The sequence below is a fragment of the Narcine bancroftii genome, chromosome 13 (genome assembly GCF_036971445.1).
Source record: "Narcine bancroftii isolate sNarBan1 chromosome 13, sNarBan1.hap1, whole genome shotgun sequence".
Taxonomy (NCBI): domain Eukaryota; kingdom Metazoa; phylum Chordata; class Chondrichthyes; order Torpediniformes; family Narcinidae; genus Narcine; species Narcine bancroftii.
The window spans coordinates 9,012,783-9,030,146 of NC_091481.1; the positions used below are offsets into that span (position 1 = coordinate 9,012,783).

The 17,364-nt window shown below is 43.7% G+C and overlaps 1 protein-coding gene and 1 long non-coding RNA gene across 7 annotated transcripts in view; one reads left to right on the forward strand and one right to left on the reverse strand.

Moving 5' to 3' along the window:
- plxna4 (plexin A4) overlaps positions 1-17,364 on the reverse strand; it is a 544,272-nt gene that overhangs the window by 193,621 nt on the left and 333,287 nt on the right. For all 6 annotated transcript variants that reach the window (XM_069908052.1, XM_069908051.1, XM_069908053.1 and 3 more), the window contains exon 6: positions 4,140-4,263. In XM_069908052.1, the coding sequence (XP_069764153.1) occupies positions 4,140-4,263 (124 nt within the window). The remainder of the gene's footprint in view (positions 1-4,139; positions 4,264-17,364) is intronic.
- On the forward strand, positions 2,698-12,365 carry LOC138748235 (uncharacterized). Its single transcript, XR_011347890.1, has 3 exons — positions 2,698-2,838; positions 7,781-7,946; positions 12,102-12,365. It is a non-coding gene; the product is annotated as an uncharacterized lncRNA (long non-coding RNA).

Here is a 17,364-nt window from a genome sequence, read left to right on the forward strand (position 1 = left end):
GGAAGCTGGCAAGGTGTAATTTCATAACCTATGTTTTAAAATAATACACTGTCCCTTTTCCCATTTCCTGCTAAAATTACCCGTGGCTGGATATCAGCTTCAGCAACTGACATAGATGTAGAGTGGAAGCTCTCAATTTCCACTCCTCTTTCCACCTGCCAAAACCTACATAGCTGCAGAGAGTGAAGAAACAGAGCCAGCCAGACACCTGGAACAAACCTCTTCTCATTGAGTGAGAAGGGCAGCAATGGAAATGATGGGAAGCCAGGATCTCTTTCAAATGGAAGAAATGAGGCTCAAAATGCTGTGTATTAAATATTACCATTCAGCAGTTGAAACAGTTATGGGAAGAACACGGGGAGAATTGGTTTGGTTTTGGAATGATCGATTTGATAGCACTGGACCACGAAGATTTTTATTCCTGAACACTTTTGAGTGTATCTTATGGATCGTGGCCTACTGATCATGAAAATCAACTTAAAACATTCCTATCATGTATTGTTTTTTAGATATATTCTAATTTTGTGATTTCCTGTCATATTTTAAGTCTACTTCAAGCACACAAAACCATGAACTGAAAATGTCATTGAAAATTCATTTTCTGGATTCACACTTGAACTTCTTTCCTGCTGACAAACATAATGAAAGGTTTCACCAGGACATTGCAACCATGGAAAAGCGGTATCAGGGCAACTGGAATCCATCAATGCTGGAAGACTAATGTTGGACACTGATACAAGAGGCATCAGATGCTGAGTACAAACGAAAATCAATGGCAAAACATTTTGAGGTCAGTTGAACTAACACAATGTGTCAGCATCATTAAGCAATAAAGCAATGCTAAATAAAGTTAAATTTAATGTTTCTCCAACTTCCTATGTGATACAGCAAATCTGAAATGATCTTTGTGTTCAGCTTGAAGTTGTTTATCAAAATCTCCAATTTTTTTTCCAGAAAGTAAACCTTTTGAAAAAAGAAATATTTGTCCAGTGTAATGACCATTGTGCAATGGAAATTCTCACTTGCTGTAACTGAACAAGGGCTTGTAAAGAAAAACTATAATAGTCAATTACCATAATTGAATGAAATTAAAAGGGGCAATAAATATATAAAATAGAGAATAAACATTCAAAACATTCAAACAGCGCAAAAAAAAGTGACTTGCAACAGGGAAGATAGTCCTTTTGTGTTATTTGAGCTCTTTCTGATTAATATAACAAGGGGAGGTTCAAGAGATGTTGGAAAGTAATTGTTCTTAAACTTAGGGGTACTAGTTCAGGCTTCTGTACCTCCTACTCAAAGGTAAATGGGCTTCCGGTCAAAGAGGTAGATGTGGGCTGGATTTTAATATTTAAGGAAAAGTTGAATAGGTGCATACATAGATGAGAGATGGATATAGGTATATGGATGGAAGGTTATGAACTGGGTGCGGGTCAATGGGATTAGGTGGGAGAAGGTGTTCAGCATGGACTAGAAGGGCTGATCTGGCCTGTTTCTGTGCTGTAATTGCTGTTGTTGTATGGTGGCAAGGAGAAGAAGCTGTGATAAGAGTGATGGGGGGTCCTTTATTAAGTTAGCTGCCTTCTGGAGGCAGTGCCTCACGTAGATATCTGCAGTGGATGTGAGGTTAGATCCTGGCTATATTTCATTATGGATCATTGATGTGGACAATTCTGGCCTCATCTTTCCAGCCGAGAGTGAAAGAATTGCTCACACTTGACTGGATGGTGCCGTGGGTTAATGAGCAGACCTGGCATTTCAGGTGGTTATGCAAGATCACAGAGGCCTGTCCCCTGGGAGGATAAGATGATAGATCAGGTGGGGGTGAAAGATATCAGAGGTGATGACCGGCGAGGGAATGGGAGAGGAGGAAAAGAGGAGATGGAATGGAGAGGCGAGAGGATTAGCTGTTGAGCTGGCTGAAGAGGGAGGAAGGAATAACAGGAGAAGATTGAAGAGAGGTGATGGTAAAGAAGGGGAAGTGACAGAGGAGGGGAGAGTGGCAAAGAGGAGGGGGGAGTGGCAAAGAGGAGGGGGGAGTGGCAAAGAGGAGGTGGAGTGGCAAAGAGGAGGGGGGAGTGGCAAAGAGGAGGGGGGAGTGGCAAAGAGGAGGGGGAGTGGCAAAGAGGAGGGGGAGTGGCAAAGAGGAGGGGGAGTGGCAAAGAGGAGGGGGAGTGGCAAAGAGGAGGGGGAGTGGCAAAGAGGAGGGGAGTGGCAAAGAGGAGGGGGAGTGGCAAAGAGGAGGGGGAGTGGCAAAGAGGAGGGGGAGTGGCAAAGAGGAGGGGGAGTGGCAAAGAGGAGGGGGAGTGGCAAAGAGGAGGGGGAGTGGCAAAGAGGAGGGGGAGTGGCAAAGAGGAGGGGGAGTGGCAAAGAGGAGGGGGAGTGGCAAAGAGGAGGGGGAGTGACAAAGAGGAGGGAGAGTGACAAAGAGGAGGGAGAGTGACAAAGAGGAGGGAGAGTGACAAAGAGGAGGGGGTGTAACAAAGAGGAGGGGGTGTAACAAAGAGGAGGGGGTGTAACAAAGAGGATGGGGTGTAACAAAGAGGAGGGGGTGTAACAAAGAGGAGGGGGTGTAACAAAGAGGAGGGGGTGTAACAAAGAGGAGGGGGTGTAACAAAGAGGAGGGGGTGTAACAAAGAGGAGGGGGTGTAACAAAGGGGAGGGGGAGTGAAAAAGGGGAGGGGGAGTAATTATGTATTGGAGAGGTGAGGCAGAAGGAAGGGTAGATATTGAGGCATGATCTCGGTGGAATAAGAAGAGCTGCAGATGGAAGGAATGACTGAAACAGAGACGGAATGGTGGAACAGGAAACAAAGAAGAAGTGACATGGAGGGACAGGTGATGGAGGAAGGGTGAAGGAAACAGCTGAGGAGAAATGAAGCAATGAGAGAAGGCAGATAAGGCGAGGTGATAGATGGAGATGGGAAGTGATGGAAGAGAGAGGTGACTGAAAGAACAAAAGTTTGATGGAGGAAAGAAAAATGAGTGGGCGGGAGCAAAGTGACAAAGAGAGAGGGGTGGTGACAGAGGAGGAAGGGAAGGCAATAGACCAGGTGACAGGAAAGAAGGTGATGGTGGAGGAACAATGAATGGTTAATAGAAAAGTGGGATTAGTAGTGGAGGGAATGGAGGGAGAGGAGAGGGCAAGAGGAAAGAGAGAGTGAGATGATAGGAGAGAGAAGAGATGAGGGGGGGGAAAGAGGTGAAGAGATTGGAGTTCATGAAGAAGAAAGAAAATACAGTAGAATTCCCAATGCTCCCACGTCATTGGAAAAGGGCTCAGAGTAGTCTGGGACCAGATTTAATTTAACTTAGACATACAGCACATTAACAGGCCATTTCAGCTCACAAGTCCGTGTCGCCCAATTTACACCCAATTAACCTACACCCCAGGTGCATTTCAAACGGTGGAAGGAAACTGGAGTACCCGGGGAAAACCCACACAGACGTGGGAAAAACATACAAACTTCTTACAGACAGTATAGGATTGAAACCCTGGTTCTGATCGCTGGTACTGTAACCTATAACTGCACCAAAGGGGAGATGACCTTTGCATTCTGGTCAACAGTCATCCTTCAACCAACTCCCAACTCTGATGAGATACACGCGGGACTGTAGATGCTGAGATCCGAGCAAAAAAAACGTAAAATCTGCTAGAAGCACACAGTAGGTCGAGCAGCATTAGTGACTGGAAAAGGAAGTGACCATGCCTCAGGTTGGAATGTTTCTGCTCATCATTTTTTCTCTCACTGATGCTGCTTGGCCCACTGAATTCCTCCTGAAGATTGTTTTTTTGCACCCATCGCTGCTTCTTTGATGCTGGCTTTGGGAGCCTGTTATCCACACGATGACTGCTATGTTTCCCACATTACACCAGTGAAATCACTTCATTGTGTGCTGGCATTTTGAAAAGTGTATCAACACAGATATTCTATTTGCTTTTTCCTAAACCAGTCAGAACCCTGGTCAGCCTGCATTATAATCATTTTTGCACCTCCTTCCTATTGGGTGGAGCCTACTTTTTTTCCTTGAAGCAATTGCAAATTTCATCCCACTTCTAAAAATTTGGGTCAGGAAACAAAGAACGTTCAGATAACTGCTTGAACGACATAGGTGGGTGTGGGAATGGAGATACTTACCACGACGTTGTACTGAGAGACAGAGATGTTACTGGGGCTCACACTGAGTTGCACACATTGGTTGATGTCTGAGGTGAATCTCCGCAGTTCGGTGGAGCGTTTGCATTTATCCTTCCTTGTGCACCTGAGAAACAAAAAGAGGCTCGCGTGAGATAAAGGGAGGCGTAACTGTGGACACCATCAGAGCCCATGCCAAGCCCAACCCTAAGCATCTACAAATGGCTTCAGATCCTGGGTTGTAGTCAGAGAAACAATTATGTTGGATTCACGACTTGTCCAAAAAGGTAAACAGAACTGCTGAGGCCAAATAAATTAATATTAATTGCTTATTGTCACACTTTCAAAGATACAGATCTTACACTTTGTTTTGCACACTATCCAGGCAAGTCAACCTATAACTTAGAATAGGTAGTGCAAATAATAAAACAAACGTGTAAGTCAGGGAAAAGTGTTGCAAAGTGCAGGGTACTGAAAAACAGAAAAACGCTTCTTATGTACAGCAATAACAAAGTCTTTAATGTGGTAGACCATCACATCCCAAAGTTCTCGTCCAAGACCTTTATCAACCAAAACATGCTGTCAACATAAGCATGAGGAAACTGACGCAGAATTTGGTCAGGTAAGTTTGAAGCAGTGGGGCGGAAGGAGAGGAAAGAGGAAGGCAAGAAGACGGGTCAGAAGTCAGAGTTCCTTGCGAAGGATACAAGCCTAGAAGGAGTAACAGAAATGGGGAGGGGGTGAGACCCTGGTGGGATTGGAAGCCGAGGATGAAAACTGTAAAATTGTAAACTTGTTGGACTGGATACAATGTTGGGTCAGTAAGGGGAGATCATTACACATAATAAATTAACCTCAGTGACAATCACATGCAGTCTCTGACAATTGGGACAATTGAGGTAGAGAGGATGTTAAAAAAACCAAGAATAGTGGGCTAATTTATAAATATCCTGACATAAAATCTGAGCCTAAAAAATAGAAGGAGAGTCGATACAAATGGCCCTCAAGCTTATTCTGTCAATGAGTACGATCTGATCTTGGCCTCAGCACAACTTTTCTGCCTGATTCACACAAGCTGCATTTCCCAACAGATCCAAAGAAAATCTGACAGGGGCGTGGTGGGGGCCGGGGGGGGGGGGTGTGGTGGGGGAGAAGAATTAAAAATATTTACAATCCTTTCTTTTCATCCATGCCCCCTACTTGTGGAATCCCTCATGAAGGAAGGCATTCTTTCCTCATTCATCATGTCAAGCCCCCTGGAAATCTCTGCTTTGCTGAATACCCAAGAGGATTAAGAATGTCATTGTTACTGCCCAGAGTCCACCACACACCAGCAATTAGTTGTATGAAAACTTGATGACTTTATTCTTATTTTCCAATCATTCCTTCCTTCATCTCACCCACATCTACCTCTGATATCTCTGTCACACTTACAACCTTCCAAGGGATCTATATAGATCAGAGCCTAATCTTTTGGCATGGCCTTTAACACAGAACATGACAGCATAATACAGGGAATTTGGCCCTTCATATTGAGCTGACCTATATATTCCTATCAAAAAAATACTAAGCCCTTCCTACTTCATAACCCTCTCTTTTTTTCATCATCCATGTGTCAGACTCAGAGTCTCTGAAATGCCCCTAATGCTTCAGCATCCACCACCACTGCTGGCAGGGCATTCTAGGCACCCACAACTCACTGCATTAAAAAAAACCTACCCCTGATGTCGCCCCTAAACTTTCCTCCCTTCACTTTGTACAGTTGCTCTTGATTTTAATCAATCCACTAGCCTTCATTTGCTTTGCCCCTAAGCTCTGGAATTCTCCATTCTAACCCTGTGGTCAGTATAATGTCACAGCTGGTTAAGCTTCTGCCTCCCGATTCTAGTGATCCAGGTTCAATCCCGACCTGGGTGCTGTCTGATTGGAGCTTGTGCATTCTCCCTGTGATCAACGTGAGCTTCTTCCAGTTGCTTTGGTTTCCTCCCACATCCCATAAACATGTGGGTTTGTAGGTTTATTAGCCACTGTAAATTTCCCCTAATGCAGTAAAACTCCTGGTATCCTGCACCTTTGGGGATTGGTCAGTGCCAGATAAGTGAGTTTTCCAATTGCTTGAGACTCACTCTTACAATGCCTAACTAACACATCTGCATTAAGAATAAACAGTTTAAAAGACTGTACTTACACTGAAAAAAATTCACTTGCCTGAATATATAAACCTTTATATGGCATTTTACTTTATTTTCAGTCACATTCTTTGAAAACATTTAACTAGTGCTGCATTTATAGGCTCCTTCCCCTCCACTGAGCCGCCCGAAAGATGAACAATAACATTTTAATTAACCCCCTCTCCCCAAGTTTTACAGATAAAGCCTTTCTAATATACTTAATAGTATACTAATAAAGATAAAGACTCTTACAATGCAGGGATAAAGAGTCACTTGAAGAGAGTCACCAAACGGCGAACAGCATTAACCAGCTCTTGATCCTGGGCGACGCCATTGCTGTTTCACTCGTTATTCAAACAGTTGATACAAGCTAAGCACGACCAAGACACTCCACTGGCTGAATGTCTGTTCCCACCTTCACCAAAAGGTTCATGTGTTACTTCGGTTCGGAGAGCATTTACTTTTACAATTTATTTAAATTTTTATTTATTCTATATATCTATGTATTTATTTTCCTCAATTTTTTTGTCGGCTGCTTAAGGTTGCCAGTTGCTTGAATTTCAAGATAATGGGGTTTTACTCCACGCAGATTATGGGTTAAAATCTGAGGGGCACTTATAGGAATGTTGGAAGAATAAAATTAACGAGGTTTGGGTAGGATAAGTGGCATGAAATGTACAGCATGGTAGTATCACATTATTGAATCGTCCAGCACACAAATAGCCCATTTAACCCAACTCATGCACTTGGTGATTGATGCTTATCTAAATGTCCTGTCTTCCAGTATCTGGCCCATATCCCTCCACTTTTATCCTCTTGAAGTACGAGTCCAAAATGCCTTTTAAACATTGTATCTGCCTCTACCACCTCATCTGGCAGCTTGTTGCATCTAGCCACCAATCTCTGTGGAAATACCTGCCCCTGGGGATCTCCTTTATATTTCACCCCTCTCACTTTAAATCTATGGCCTCTAATTTTAGATTCCCCTATCCAATAAAGACACTATCAATCCTATCTATGCCCCTCATGATCTTACACTGCAGCGTGCACAAACCAAACTTATCCAATTTCTCTGTGTAGCGAAAGTCCCCAAATCCTGGTGAATCTCTTCTGCATTCTTTATAATTCAACCATATCCTTCCTGCAGCGGAGTGACCAGACTGTACTCTTTACCTAACCATGCTTTGTACAGCTGCAATACGACATTTCAACTCCGACATTCAATGCCTTGATCTATCAAGGCAAGCACACCAAACACCTTCTTCGTTATCCTATCCATTTGTGTCACCATTTTTAGGTAACTATCAATTTGAACATCAAGGTCTCTCCGTACATTAATACTCCTAAGATCTCTGTCAGTAATTGACATGCTAAAATACATGATCTTCACACTTGTGTGGGTAAAAACTCCAGACTTAGTAGAATGAGAACCCATTTTGTCAATGACTTTGCAACAACACTTTTCCTTTTAAGGCATTCATTAAATCTTATGTACACATGGACCCAGGAGAGGAGGAGGATCAGTGAAACTGGCCAAGTGACAACATGAACCAATGAACAAGAGCCCCAGTGCCTGAATTAAAATCTGCCAAGAAGAGGAATGTATCATTAAAGCTTCACTCAACTGCAGTACAACTTGGTAATAGGATAAGTGTGTGAAATAATACGTTTGGGCTCAGTTGGAAGCCTTCCACAGCTCTCAACCTCCACAGTGTTTGTTAGAGAGGAGGAAGAGCTTGAGGGTTGCAGTATAGTTCCTCCTTCCAGCTGATTCTGCTACGCCTGTTCCCAATGGATCAGTCAATAACTGGCCCAGACAGTTCCAGCATACAAGGATATCTAAAAGACATTTTATTTTCGTTCAAGATGAACGCTGCATTGTGCTGAAGTGAACAAACAGAGCGAGGTTACTGGGGGCAGGGGTAACACTGAGCCTGAGGTTATGAGGAGTTGGTAAGAATAGTAGAGAGGAGAGAAATACTGAGCTGAATGGGATGGGTGAAGCTATGACACCAGGACACTGTGGGAAATAGGGCAACACTGGGATGGGAGGCAGGGGGCAGAGAAACTACTGGGACTGAGGACACCAGATTGGGGTGGGGGCAGGAGGGGGTTAAACTGACTGCGGGAGAAAGGACTACTTTCTCAGAGAGCACCTCAATTGCTCCTTGTGTTTGTGAATTCCACACCCTCTCCACCATTTCTGGAGAGGTATTCCTCATGAATTCCTTGCTCAATTGAATAGTTGCCACATTGTATTTAATTCCACAAAAGTGGAAATAATTCAACATCAAAACCTTTCAGAAACCTTATCCCTTCCCTCTGTCTGAGAAAGGAGCTTGTGATACTGTCTGATCATTCTTTAAAACCACTGTCATGCAATGCAAGGTGCATTATTTTTGCATGCTAAGTTAAATTTGCCATGGTTATTAGAAAGAGATTAGCATACGAATTGAATCACAGCTTTATTACAAGCATTATTCTTAATGTACTCAGTAATGGATTCCGCGTCCGACTGCGTCGTAAACCATTAAAGGACCTTCTTTAGTGGTAACTATTCACAATGAGTGGTTTGATGTGCTTTGGGATGTTGCAGACTTCAATAAAAACCTTGAAGTTTATCAGGCATGGGCCAGCAATAACAAACTACCAGAAGTCCAGCAAATCGACAGCCAATTTCTTCTGCTGCCTTTCAATTACTTCTTTCTACTGGCCTGGCCTTAGGAACCCCAGTTCAACTGTCCACTGATGCTGAGATAGCCACAGAGCCAACAGATTTTCTGCTTCAGGAGGTGTCCTAGTTTGGTGATTTGTATTCTCATGTCTGACAAGGAAGAGTGTCCCAGAAGTTAAACACAAAATCTAGACTGACATTTCCCATGAACAGACCTTGCAGAGTTAGCTGGAAGGAAGAACTGTGCTGCAATCCTGTAGTCAGAGAGGTTCAAAAGATGCTTTTCCCGAGAGGGTTAGGAGTGTTCTGGAGAGAACATCACTTAATCTCTCCCTCATCCACCTACTACCTCTTGCCTGTGGGCCAGTGCTCCTCCCCCTGCCCTTCCTCCTCCTCCCTCATTTTATCTTCTGACTCCAACCGGATGGCGTTAACATCAACTTCGCTAGTTTTCCTCAAACCCAACCCCCTGCTTAGCCCGTCATCTCTTCCATCCTTGTCTCCTTTTGTTGGTCTGGATTCCTCCCCCATTGCTTGAATTCTGAGATGTTCCGCTTCTGCATTTTTCGATTTTTCTTTGAAGGGGCTCAGGCCCGAAACGTCTCCAATATATTATTGTCTCCTATCGTGTTTCACCCTTATCACCTTAATGAAAGGGTCAAGTCTGAAATGTTGGTTAAGTATCTTTATCTTTGATAATATAAAGGACACTGTTTGACCAGCATTGTGTTTTTACTTCCAACACTGCATCTGCAGACTTTCGTGTTTTACCCTCCCCCCGCCCCCCCCCCCCCCCCCCATCAACCTATTTTGTCTTGCCTGTGAGCTGGAGCTAAGTCCCTCTGCCCTTCCATTCCCCTCACCATTTTGTTCGGTTGCCTGCCCACATTTTGCTCATACCTTGATAAAGGGCTCAAGCCCAAAACATTGGTTATGTATCTTTATCTTTGCTATATAAAGTATGTTGTCTGACCTGGTGAGTTTCTCCAGCATTGTGTTTTTACTTCAATCATGGCATTTGCAGACTTTGGCATTTTACTCCTATCACTGAGAGAAGATAGGGGGCTTGGACGTAATAGCCTGATGGAGTGGCATAAGCATTGTCCTTTGACATAGGAGGAGGCCATTTGGCCGAGACAATCTATTCCAAATCCGAGAGTATTCCCAACAATCCTATAAATGCAAGCTGCTCCGTGATGAAAGTGACCTTGGCATTATGAAGGCAAAATACCCTTTATTAACTGAGGGCTGTGGTCCAAAATATCAACCCTTCTGATTATCACATATGTGCAAAGAGAGTGGTTATACAGCAGTTGAATAAAGCACTGTCAATTATCATCTCCTTGGAGAAGAAAAATTGGAGATTATTCCTTTTGTTTCAGACACATCTATAGTCCCAGAGGAACCCTCCCCAAAGGCCTGGACATGGGGAAAATGATTGGGAAGCTGGGAATTCCTCTGAAAATAGTGAAAAGTAAATTTGTGCTCCCATTAACCTATCTCCGCAATACAATCAGAGAAACAAAAATCCCTTTTAAGTGAAACTACTTTCCCATTATCACTGCATGAGGGAATCTAATCTTGATTGAGCACAGGGCCATGTAATGTGTATGAGCCTTTTATTTTCTGGACTGCCTATCAGATCCACCTCATTGGCTCCTATTGCTTCTGATTGCAATCCAAGGAGATGGATCCAGGCTGAAGAAACACTGCTCTCATGTCGGAAAAGGGCACTTTGCCAGCTTAACCCTTGCACAAACATGGGGAACACCTGCATTCCTATAGCATCTCCTATCACCTCAGGCTGGCCCAGAGCCAAAGCTAAAAGACGGTTTGTTTCTACTGTTAAAATTCCATGTCTGCACTGGGTCATGCTACCTTGTCATCACAAATATGACTGGCTCTGCTTTTGCAGTTTGAAGTGTCAGGTTAATAAGTGAATATTAATGATGCTCATTACAATAAATTTCCATAATTTTTATGCTGGCACAGCAGAATTAGATTTGAATGCTATGGAAAAAAAATGCCTCAGTCAGTACTGGAATTAAGAGGCTATATATGAGTGACCCTCCTTAGAAAATGCCAACTACTGACAATGGTTCAATAGGTACTGATGGACCACTCGTATCTCCATCGAGTATCCATTTGTTACGAGAAGTTGATAGTTTGCTGCAGAAGGGATTTACCAGGATGTTGCCTGGATTGGAAAATAAGTCTTACGAAACAAGGATGAGAGATGACGTAATAGAGGTCGATAAGATTCTCAGAGGAATAGACAGGGTGGACAGCCAGTGCTTTCTTCCCAGGGTGGGAAAAGCAAGCACTAGAGGGAGTATGTAGAAAGTGAAAGGAGGGGAGTTTAGAGGAGACATCAGGGGTAAGTTTTTTTTTATACAGAGAGTTGTGGGCACCTGGAATGGCTTGGCAGGGCAATGGTGGAGGCTGAAACATTAGGAGCATTTAAGGGACTCTTAAACAGGAACATGGACGAAAGAAAGAGGGATTGGAGGTAGGGAGGATTTAGTACTCTTTTTGGTAGGAATATATAGGTCAGCACAACATCGAAGGCTGAATGGCCTGTGCTGTAATGTTCTATGTATTTGAGCTAGGCTTTTCACGTCCTCAGCATATTACAGCCAAAAGGTACTTATGAATTACCATGGTTCAACAGCGAGGCATATGACGATCGAGAGAGAGAGAGAGGTAAGGCGCTTGTGAGATGAATCACCAGGGAAAAGCCAATGAGGGGAGTCAGGGATGGGATCAACCATGACCTATGAACTTTGACTTTGCATAATACAAAGTACTCTTTTTCCTGTATGCGAGTTCGCTGGCCAACAATTATTAGAACCAGTTCACCTTTAAAATAGAAAGGATGCACATCTTCCTTGTAATCTTATGTCTGCTCACACCCAGGTTACTTTATCACCAAAAACCTGATGCCATCAACCTCTGCTGGGTGGAGTGTCGCATTAATAACTGAATATTAATAATACTCATTATAATACATTTCCATAACTTTACATTGGGACATCAGTAATAGAATTGAGTTCTGTGTAAGAAACCGCCTTTGTCAACATCAGAATACTAAGGCAGATATTTCTCTCCTCTGCTTATGAGGCCTAAGAAGACGAAAAAAAGAGGTAAGAAGGCTGAAGTCATTGGATTGAAAATAGAGGGGACTGAAACAACAGGGAAATGATAGAAGGAGAGTGAAAGAGAAAATTGACATATTTCCAAAACATTTTCTGATGACTGATATCACAGGTGGGAATTTATTGTCAAAATCAGTTCACAGTTTACGAAGAGAGGAGGTGACATTCACTGGGTGCAACTAGTACAGCCGCATCTCTGTCTAATAAAACCAGACTTGGAGGAATTTGATATTATTTTTCTGGCCTTTTCTTATGTTATTGTGTGGAAAGAGATGGAACTGTAATACGTGACGCACACAAACAAATTAGGAAGTCACTAAAGGCCACACGCCTGCATATCCATTTTATAATATTATGGCTAATGATTGTAACCCTTCATCCCCTTGAATCTATCTGCCTCTGACTTAAAATTCTTGCAAACTCTGCTCTCTTCACCTTTGGAAGGGCTTTTTGAAGACTCACAACCTTCTGTGAGAAAAGGTTATGCCTCAACTGTCTTAAATAGGCAACTCCTGACCTTTAAGCAATGGACCCCTAGTTAAACATTAGTTAACATCCACTCCTCATCCACTCAAGACAGTCAAAGAGCAGGTTTTTAATTTGTTCAATCTTTTAAACTCCTAGTTTTCCCACCTTTTTCTCATTACGCATTCCAGGTATTAGTGTACTCTCTCTGAGCTGCTTCCAAAGCATTAGCATCTGGTATGGGGACCCCTCAGCAGAAAGCCCTTCCAAAAGGTAGAGGACACAGCCCAGGACATCACAGACAACACCCTCCCAACCATCAAGAACATCGACAGGGAGAGCAGCAGCAATCATCAAAGACCCACACCACCCAACACATGCTCTGTCCTTGCTGCTACCATCAGGAAAGTGGTCTAGGTGCCATAAGACTCGCACGACCAGGTTCAGGAACAGCGGCTTCCCCTCCACCATCAGACTCCTCAACAACAAATTCAGTCAGGGATTCATTTAAGGACTCTTGCACTTTATGTTGTAATTCTCTGTTAGTCAGTTTCTTGACATTTCTTATCTATTTACATTTCTTCATTTGTTTACATGTATAGGCTATGTAGTTGTTTATTGCATTACCAATAAGTAGTAATTCTGCCTTGCCTGCAGGAAAAAAGAATCTCAGGGTTGTAAATGATGTCTGACAATAAATCTTTCGTACTGAGTCCATTATTGTACACTGGGAGCCAACTCAAGTAACACATCCAGGAGGGATGGATGAAAGCAACTTGCTGTGAGTTAAGCCACAGTTTGGAAGATCTCTCAAGTTGAGTAAAACACAAGTCTGCAGATGCAGTGATTGTTGTCAAAGCACAGAAATGCTGAAGATACTCATCCAGTCTCGCAGCGTCCATAGGAGATATATTACCAACATTTCAGGCCTAAGCCCTTCCTCAAGAGTGAGGGAAAATAGACAAGCATTTTTTTTAAAGTTATTTAAATTTTTAAAATTTAGACATTCAGCCCAGTAACAGGTCATTTTGGCACATGAGTCCATCCCGCCCAATTTACACCCAATTAACCTATACCCACAGTACGTTTTGAATGGTGGAAAGAAACCGGATGGCCCTGGGGAAAACCTACATGGGCACAGGGAGAACATGCAAACTCCTCACAGACAGCACGGGATTTGAACTCCGGTCCTGACCACAACCACTACACCAACCATGCTGTCCCGAATTAAAGGTTGGGGAAAGAAAGGGGGAAGAATGGGAGGGGTAGGAGAACAGACCAACAGACCAAGGGTTTGAAGAGGAAAGATGAGAATTGATTTTGGCTCTGTGAAAGGAGACCGAGGGATAAGGGAAGAGAGAGAGAGAGCACACGTGCTAGAGGAGAGGTGATGGGGGAAGAAGATGGGACAGGAGTGTTATCGATGGAAACCGGAGAAGTCAATGTTAATGCCACCTGGCTAATGCCACCTGGATAATGAGGTGTTGTTCCTCTAATTTGCGGGTGGTCTCAGTCTGGCAGTGCACAAGTCCATGGATAGACGTGCCAGCAAGTGAACAGGTGGGAAATTGAAATGGGTGGCCAGTGGGAGATCCACGCCATGGCGGCCAACAGAGCTGTGGTGCTCAAAGTAGCGATTCCTAGTCTACATCCAGCCTCTCCGATGCAGCGGAGACCACAGCAAGAACACCAGAAACAGTAGATGACCTCTGTAAATTCACAAATGAAGTGTTGCGTCACATGGAAGGCCTGTTTTGGGCCCCAAATGGTGGTGAGGGAGGAGGTGTGGGTGAAGCCTCTTACATTTATAGGCAGTGGAAGGAGTGGTACAAATACCGATCTCCAGCTATCCCCAGCCAGTGCACCAACCTTTGCAGATCGAAATCATCCATCAGAGTCAGCCTGTCAGACAAGCTTTCATAAGGTTTCATTGTGCACTTCAATCACAAGCAATGTACCCTCAACCCACTGGGTAACTGCTCTCATCAGGCTGCCTCCTGTGGCTGTCTTCGCAGCCTGTGGCAAGTTAATGGGATTTGAGAAAAGGCTGAATGTTCCACTGTAGAAATAACAGCCACAGTAAGTGTGGAATTTATTTAGTGATGGAAGCCACTGAAGCAATCAACATTGCTGACGATAGCTAGAATGAGAGAGAGAGGGGAATGGATTGATCCTGTTTTTAGATAGAACCTTTTACAAAATCAATTTTCTTAACATGTATTACAGCCAATGAACTTTTTAAGAGTCTGGCGACTATTGTATGAAACACAGCAAACTCCCATAAACAGCAATGTTATTAGGAACAGATAATCTATTTTAGTGATGTTAAATAAAAAAATATTGGTCCCTTGTCTGATGTAGAATAGACTCATTGCATCTTTTATGATGTTGCAATTCCACATCCAGCCGACACACAGCACCTGAGAGAATACAGCCCTCCCGCAGCACTGTCACGGAGTATCAAGTCTCATTTTGTGACTGAAGATCTGAAAGTGTGAAGTGAACACGCCAGGCATCCAGCATATCAAGATTAGGTACATGGAGCAGTGAAGCAAAAGTACATCAAGTATTGATGAAATTAGGCAAATCGAGGCGTTCCCCACTAGAACTCAGCAGGAAGTTCGCATTTGCCGTGTTATAGACAGCATGCAGTTGAAGAGTCATGATTTGTGGGAAAAGAAGTGGATCAGTGTGGAATCAATATTGACATAAACAGTTTCCTGTCATAGCACAATCTAACCTGCCTTTCACAGAGCAGAAGCACATTGATCTTGCATGAGATTTGAAGACCCCGAACTGACCGACATATTAACCATATGTTTAACCAGTTTACAGCACGGAAACAGGCCATATCAGCCCTTCGAGTCCATGCCGGTTCACATGAACCACTCCACTAGTTTCCTCCTCCCACACTCCGCCCATATCCCTCCAACCCCCTCATATCCACGTACACATCCAAACTTCTCTGAAATGGCATAACGGACCCTGCCGCAACTATCTCTTCTGGAAGATCATTCCATCCTGCCACCACTCTCTGAGTGAAGAAGCATCCTCTAACATTTCTCCTAAAGTTTTTCCCCCTTGCCCTTTACTCATGCCCTCTTGTTCCAACCTCCCCTGCCCTCAGGGGAAAGAGTCTACTCACGTCTAGTCTATCTATTCCCTTCATAATTTTAAATACCTCTATTATAATCCCCTTCAACCATCTACATTCCAATGAATAAAGTCGCAGTCTTCTTAATCTTTCTCTGTGCTCTAGATGTTGTAAGTCAGGCAACATTTTTGTAAATCTTCTCTGCACCCTCTCCATCTTATCTATATCCTTCCTATAATTGGAGACCAGAACTGAACACAATTCTCCAAACCTGGCCTCACCAATGCCTTAAACAGTTGCAGCATCACTTTTCAGCGATACGCATCTGCCCCCATCACTTATTCTGTCGCCATGGCCATTAATTTCTATAATCTGCAGATACTGGGAATGTGGTTCCCAAATCAGTTCTCTTCCAATCTTTGAATGAGCCTACAAAATCGACTCGCCAAGCACTGATGGTCCCATGGGTAATGCCTACAGCTGATGAGCCCCACAATAGGTCTCTACTGAAAACAGACCAGCACCCTCCCTCACTCACTGTTTCATGTTCATTGGCTCATTCTCTCCAGTGTTCCCTCCCTTTCTCACTCCCCATTTCTCCCTCACTCAATCCCTTATATTTATTGACTCTTTCCAGTGTTCCCTCTCTCTCTCCAAAGCTCCCTCACTCACTCCCTTGTGCTCCCTCATATTTGTTGACTCTCTCTTTCCTGTGTTCCCTCTCTCACTCCCCAATGCTTCCTCACTCACTTCCTGGTGCTCATTGGTGTTTTCTTTCTCACTCTCTCTCTCTCCCCACCTTCCCCCCATGCTCCCTCAGTCACTTCTTCCTGCCGCTCCATTACTTCATGGCACTCGTTCTCTCTCTGGTACTCTTTCTCTTCTTCGTGTGCTCCTTCTTTCACTCTCCAATGCTCCCCAACTCACTCCCCAGTGCTCACACACTCCATTAACAGGAGGAGGATATTTGTTGCCCCATCCATGAGGCTCATCTAGCACATTCCCCTTTTCCTTAATCCCATATACACCTACAAATCATTCTCTTTCATGCCCATCAACCTGACTCCCTTTTGATTTATTTTGCCACTAACTTCTACACTCCAAAGTGAAAAGTCCCAGCTCTGCTAATCTTGCGTCATTAGAGTTGTTTCCCCATCCAGGCAACATCCTAGTAAATTTCCTCTACACCCTCTCCATAGCTATAATGAGGTGAACAGAAATGATCACAATACTCTGTGTGGTCTGACCAAAGATTTATAGAGTTCTCTACTCCTGACACTACCACCACATCTTTGGGACACGGGACATTTCTCCCTAGAGTGTAGGAGGCTGATGGGTAACCTTTAAGAGCTATATAAAAGTGGGAGCCATACATATTCTCGTTCTCAGCAGTGAAATATGAAACTAGAGGTCATAAGGTGAGAGAGGAAAGATGGGTGCACGGTTAGTGCAATTCTATTATAGGGCCAGTGACCCAGGATCAAATCCTATGCTGTCTACAAGGAGTTTGTACATTCTCCCCCCTCTCTACGTGTGTTTCTTCCAGGTATTCTGGCTTCCTCCCACCATTCAAAACAGACTGGGGTTGTAGGTCAAGTGGGTGCAATTGAGCGGCACTGCCCCCATAGGCCGAAAGGGCCTGTTACTGTGCTGTATGGCTAAATTTATT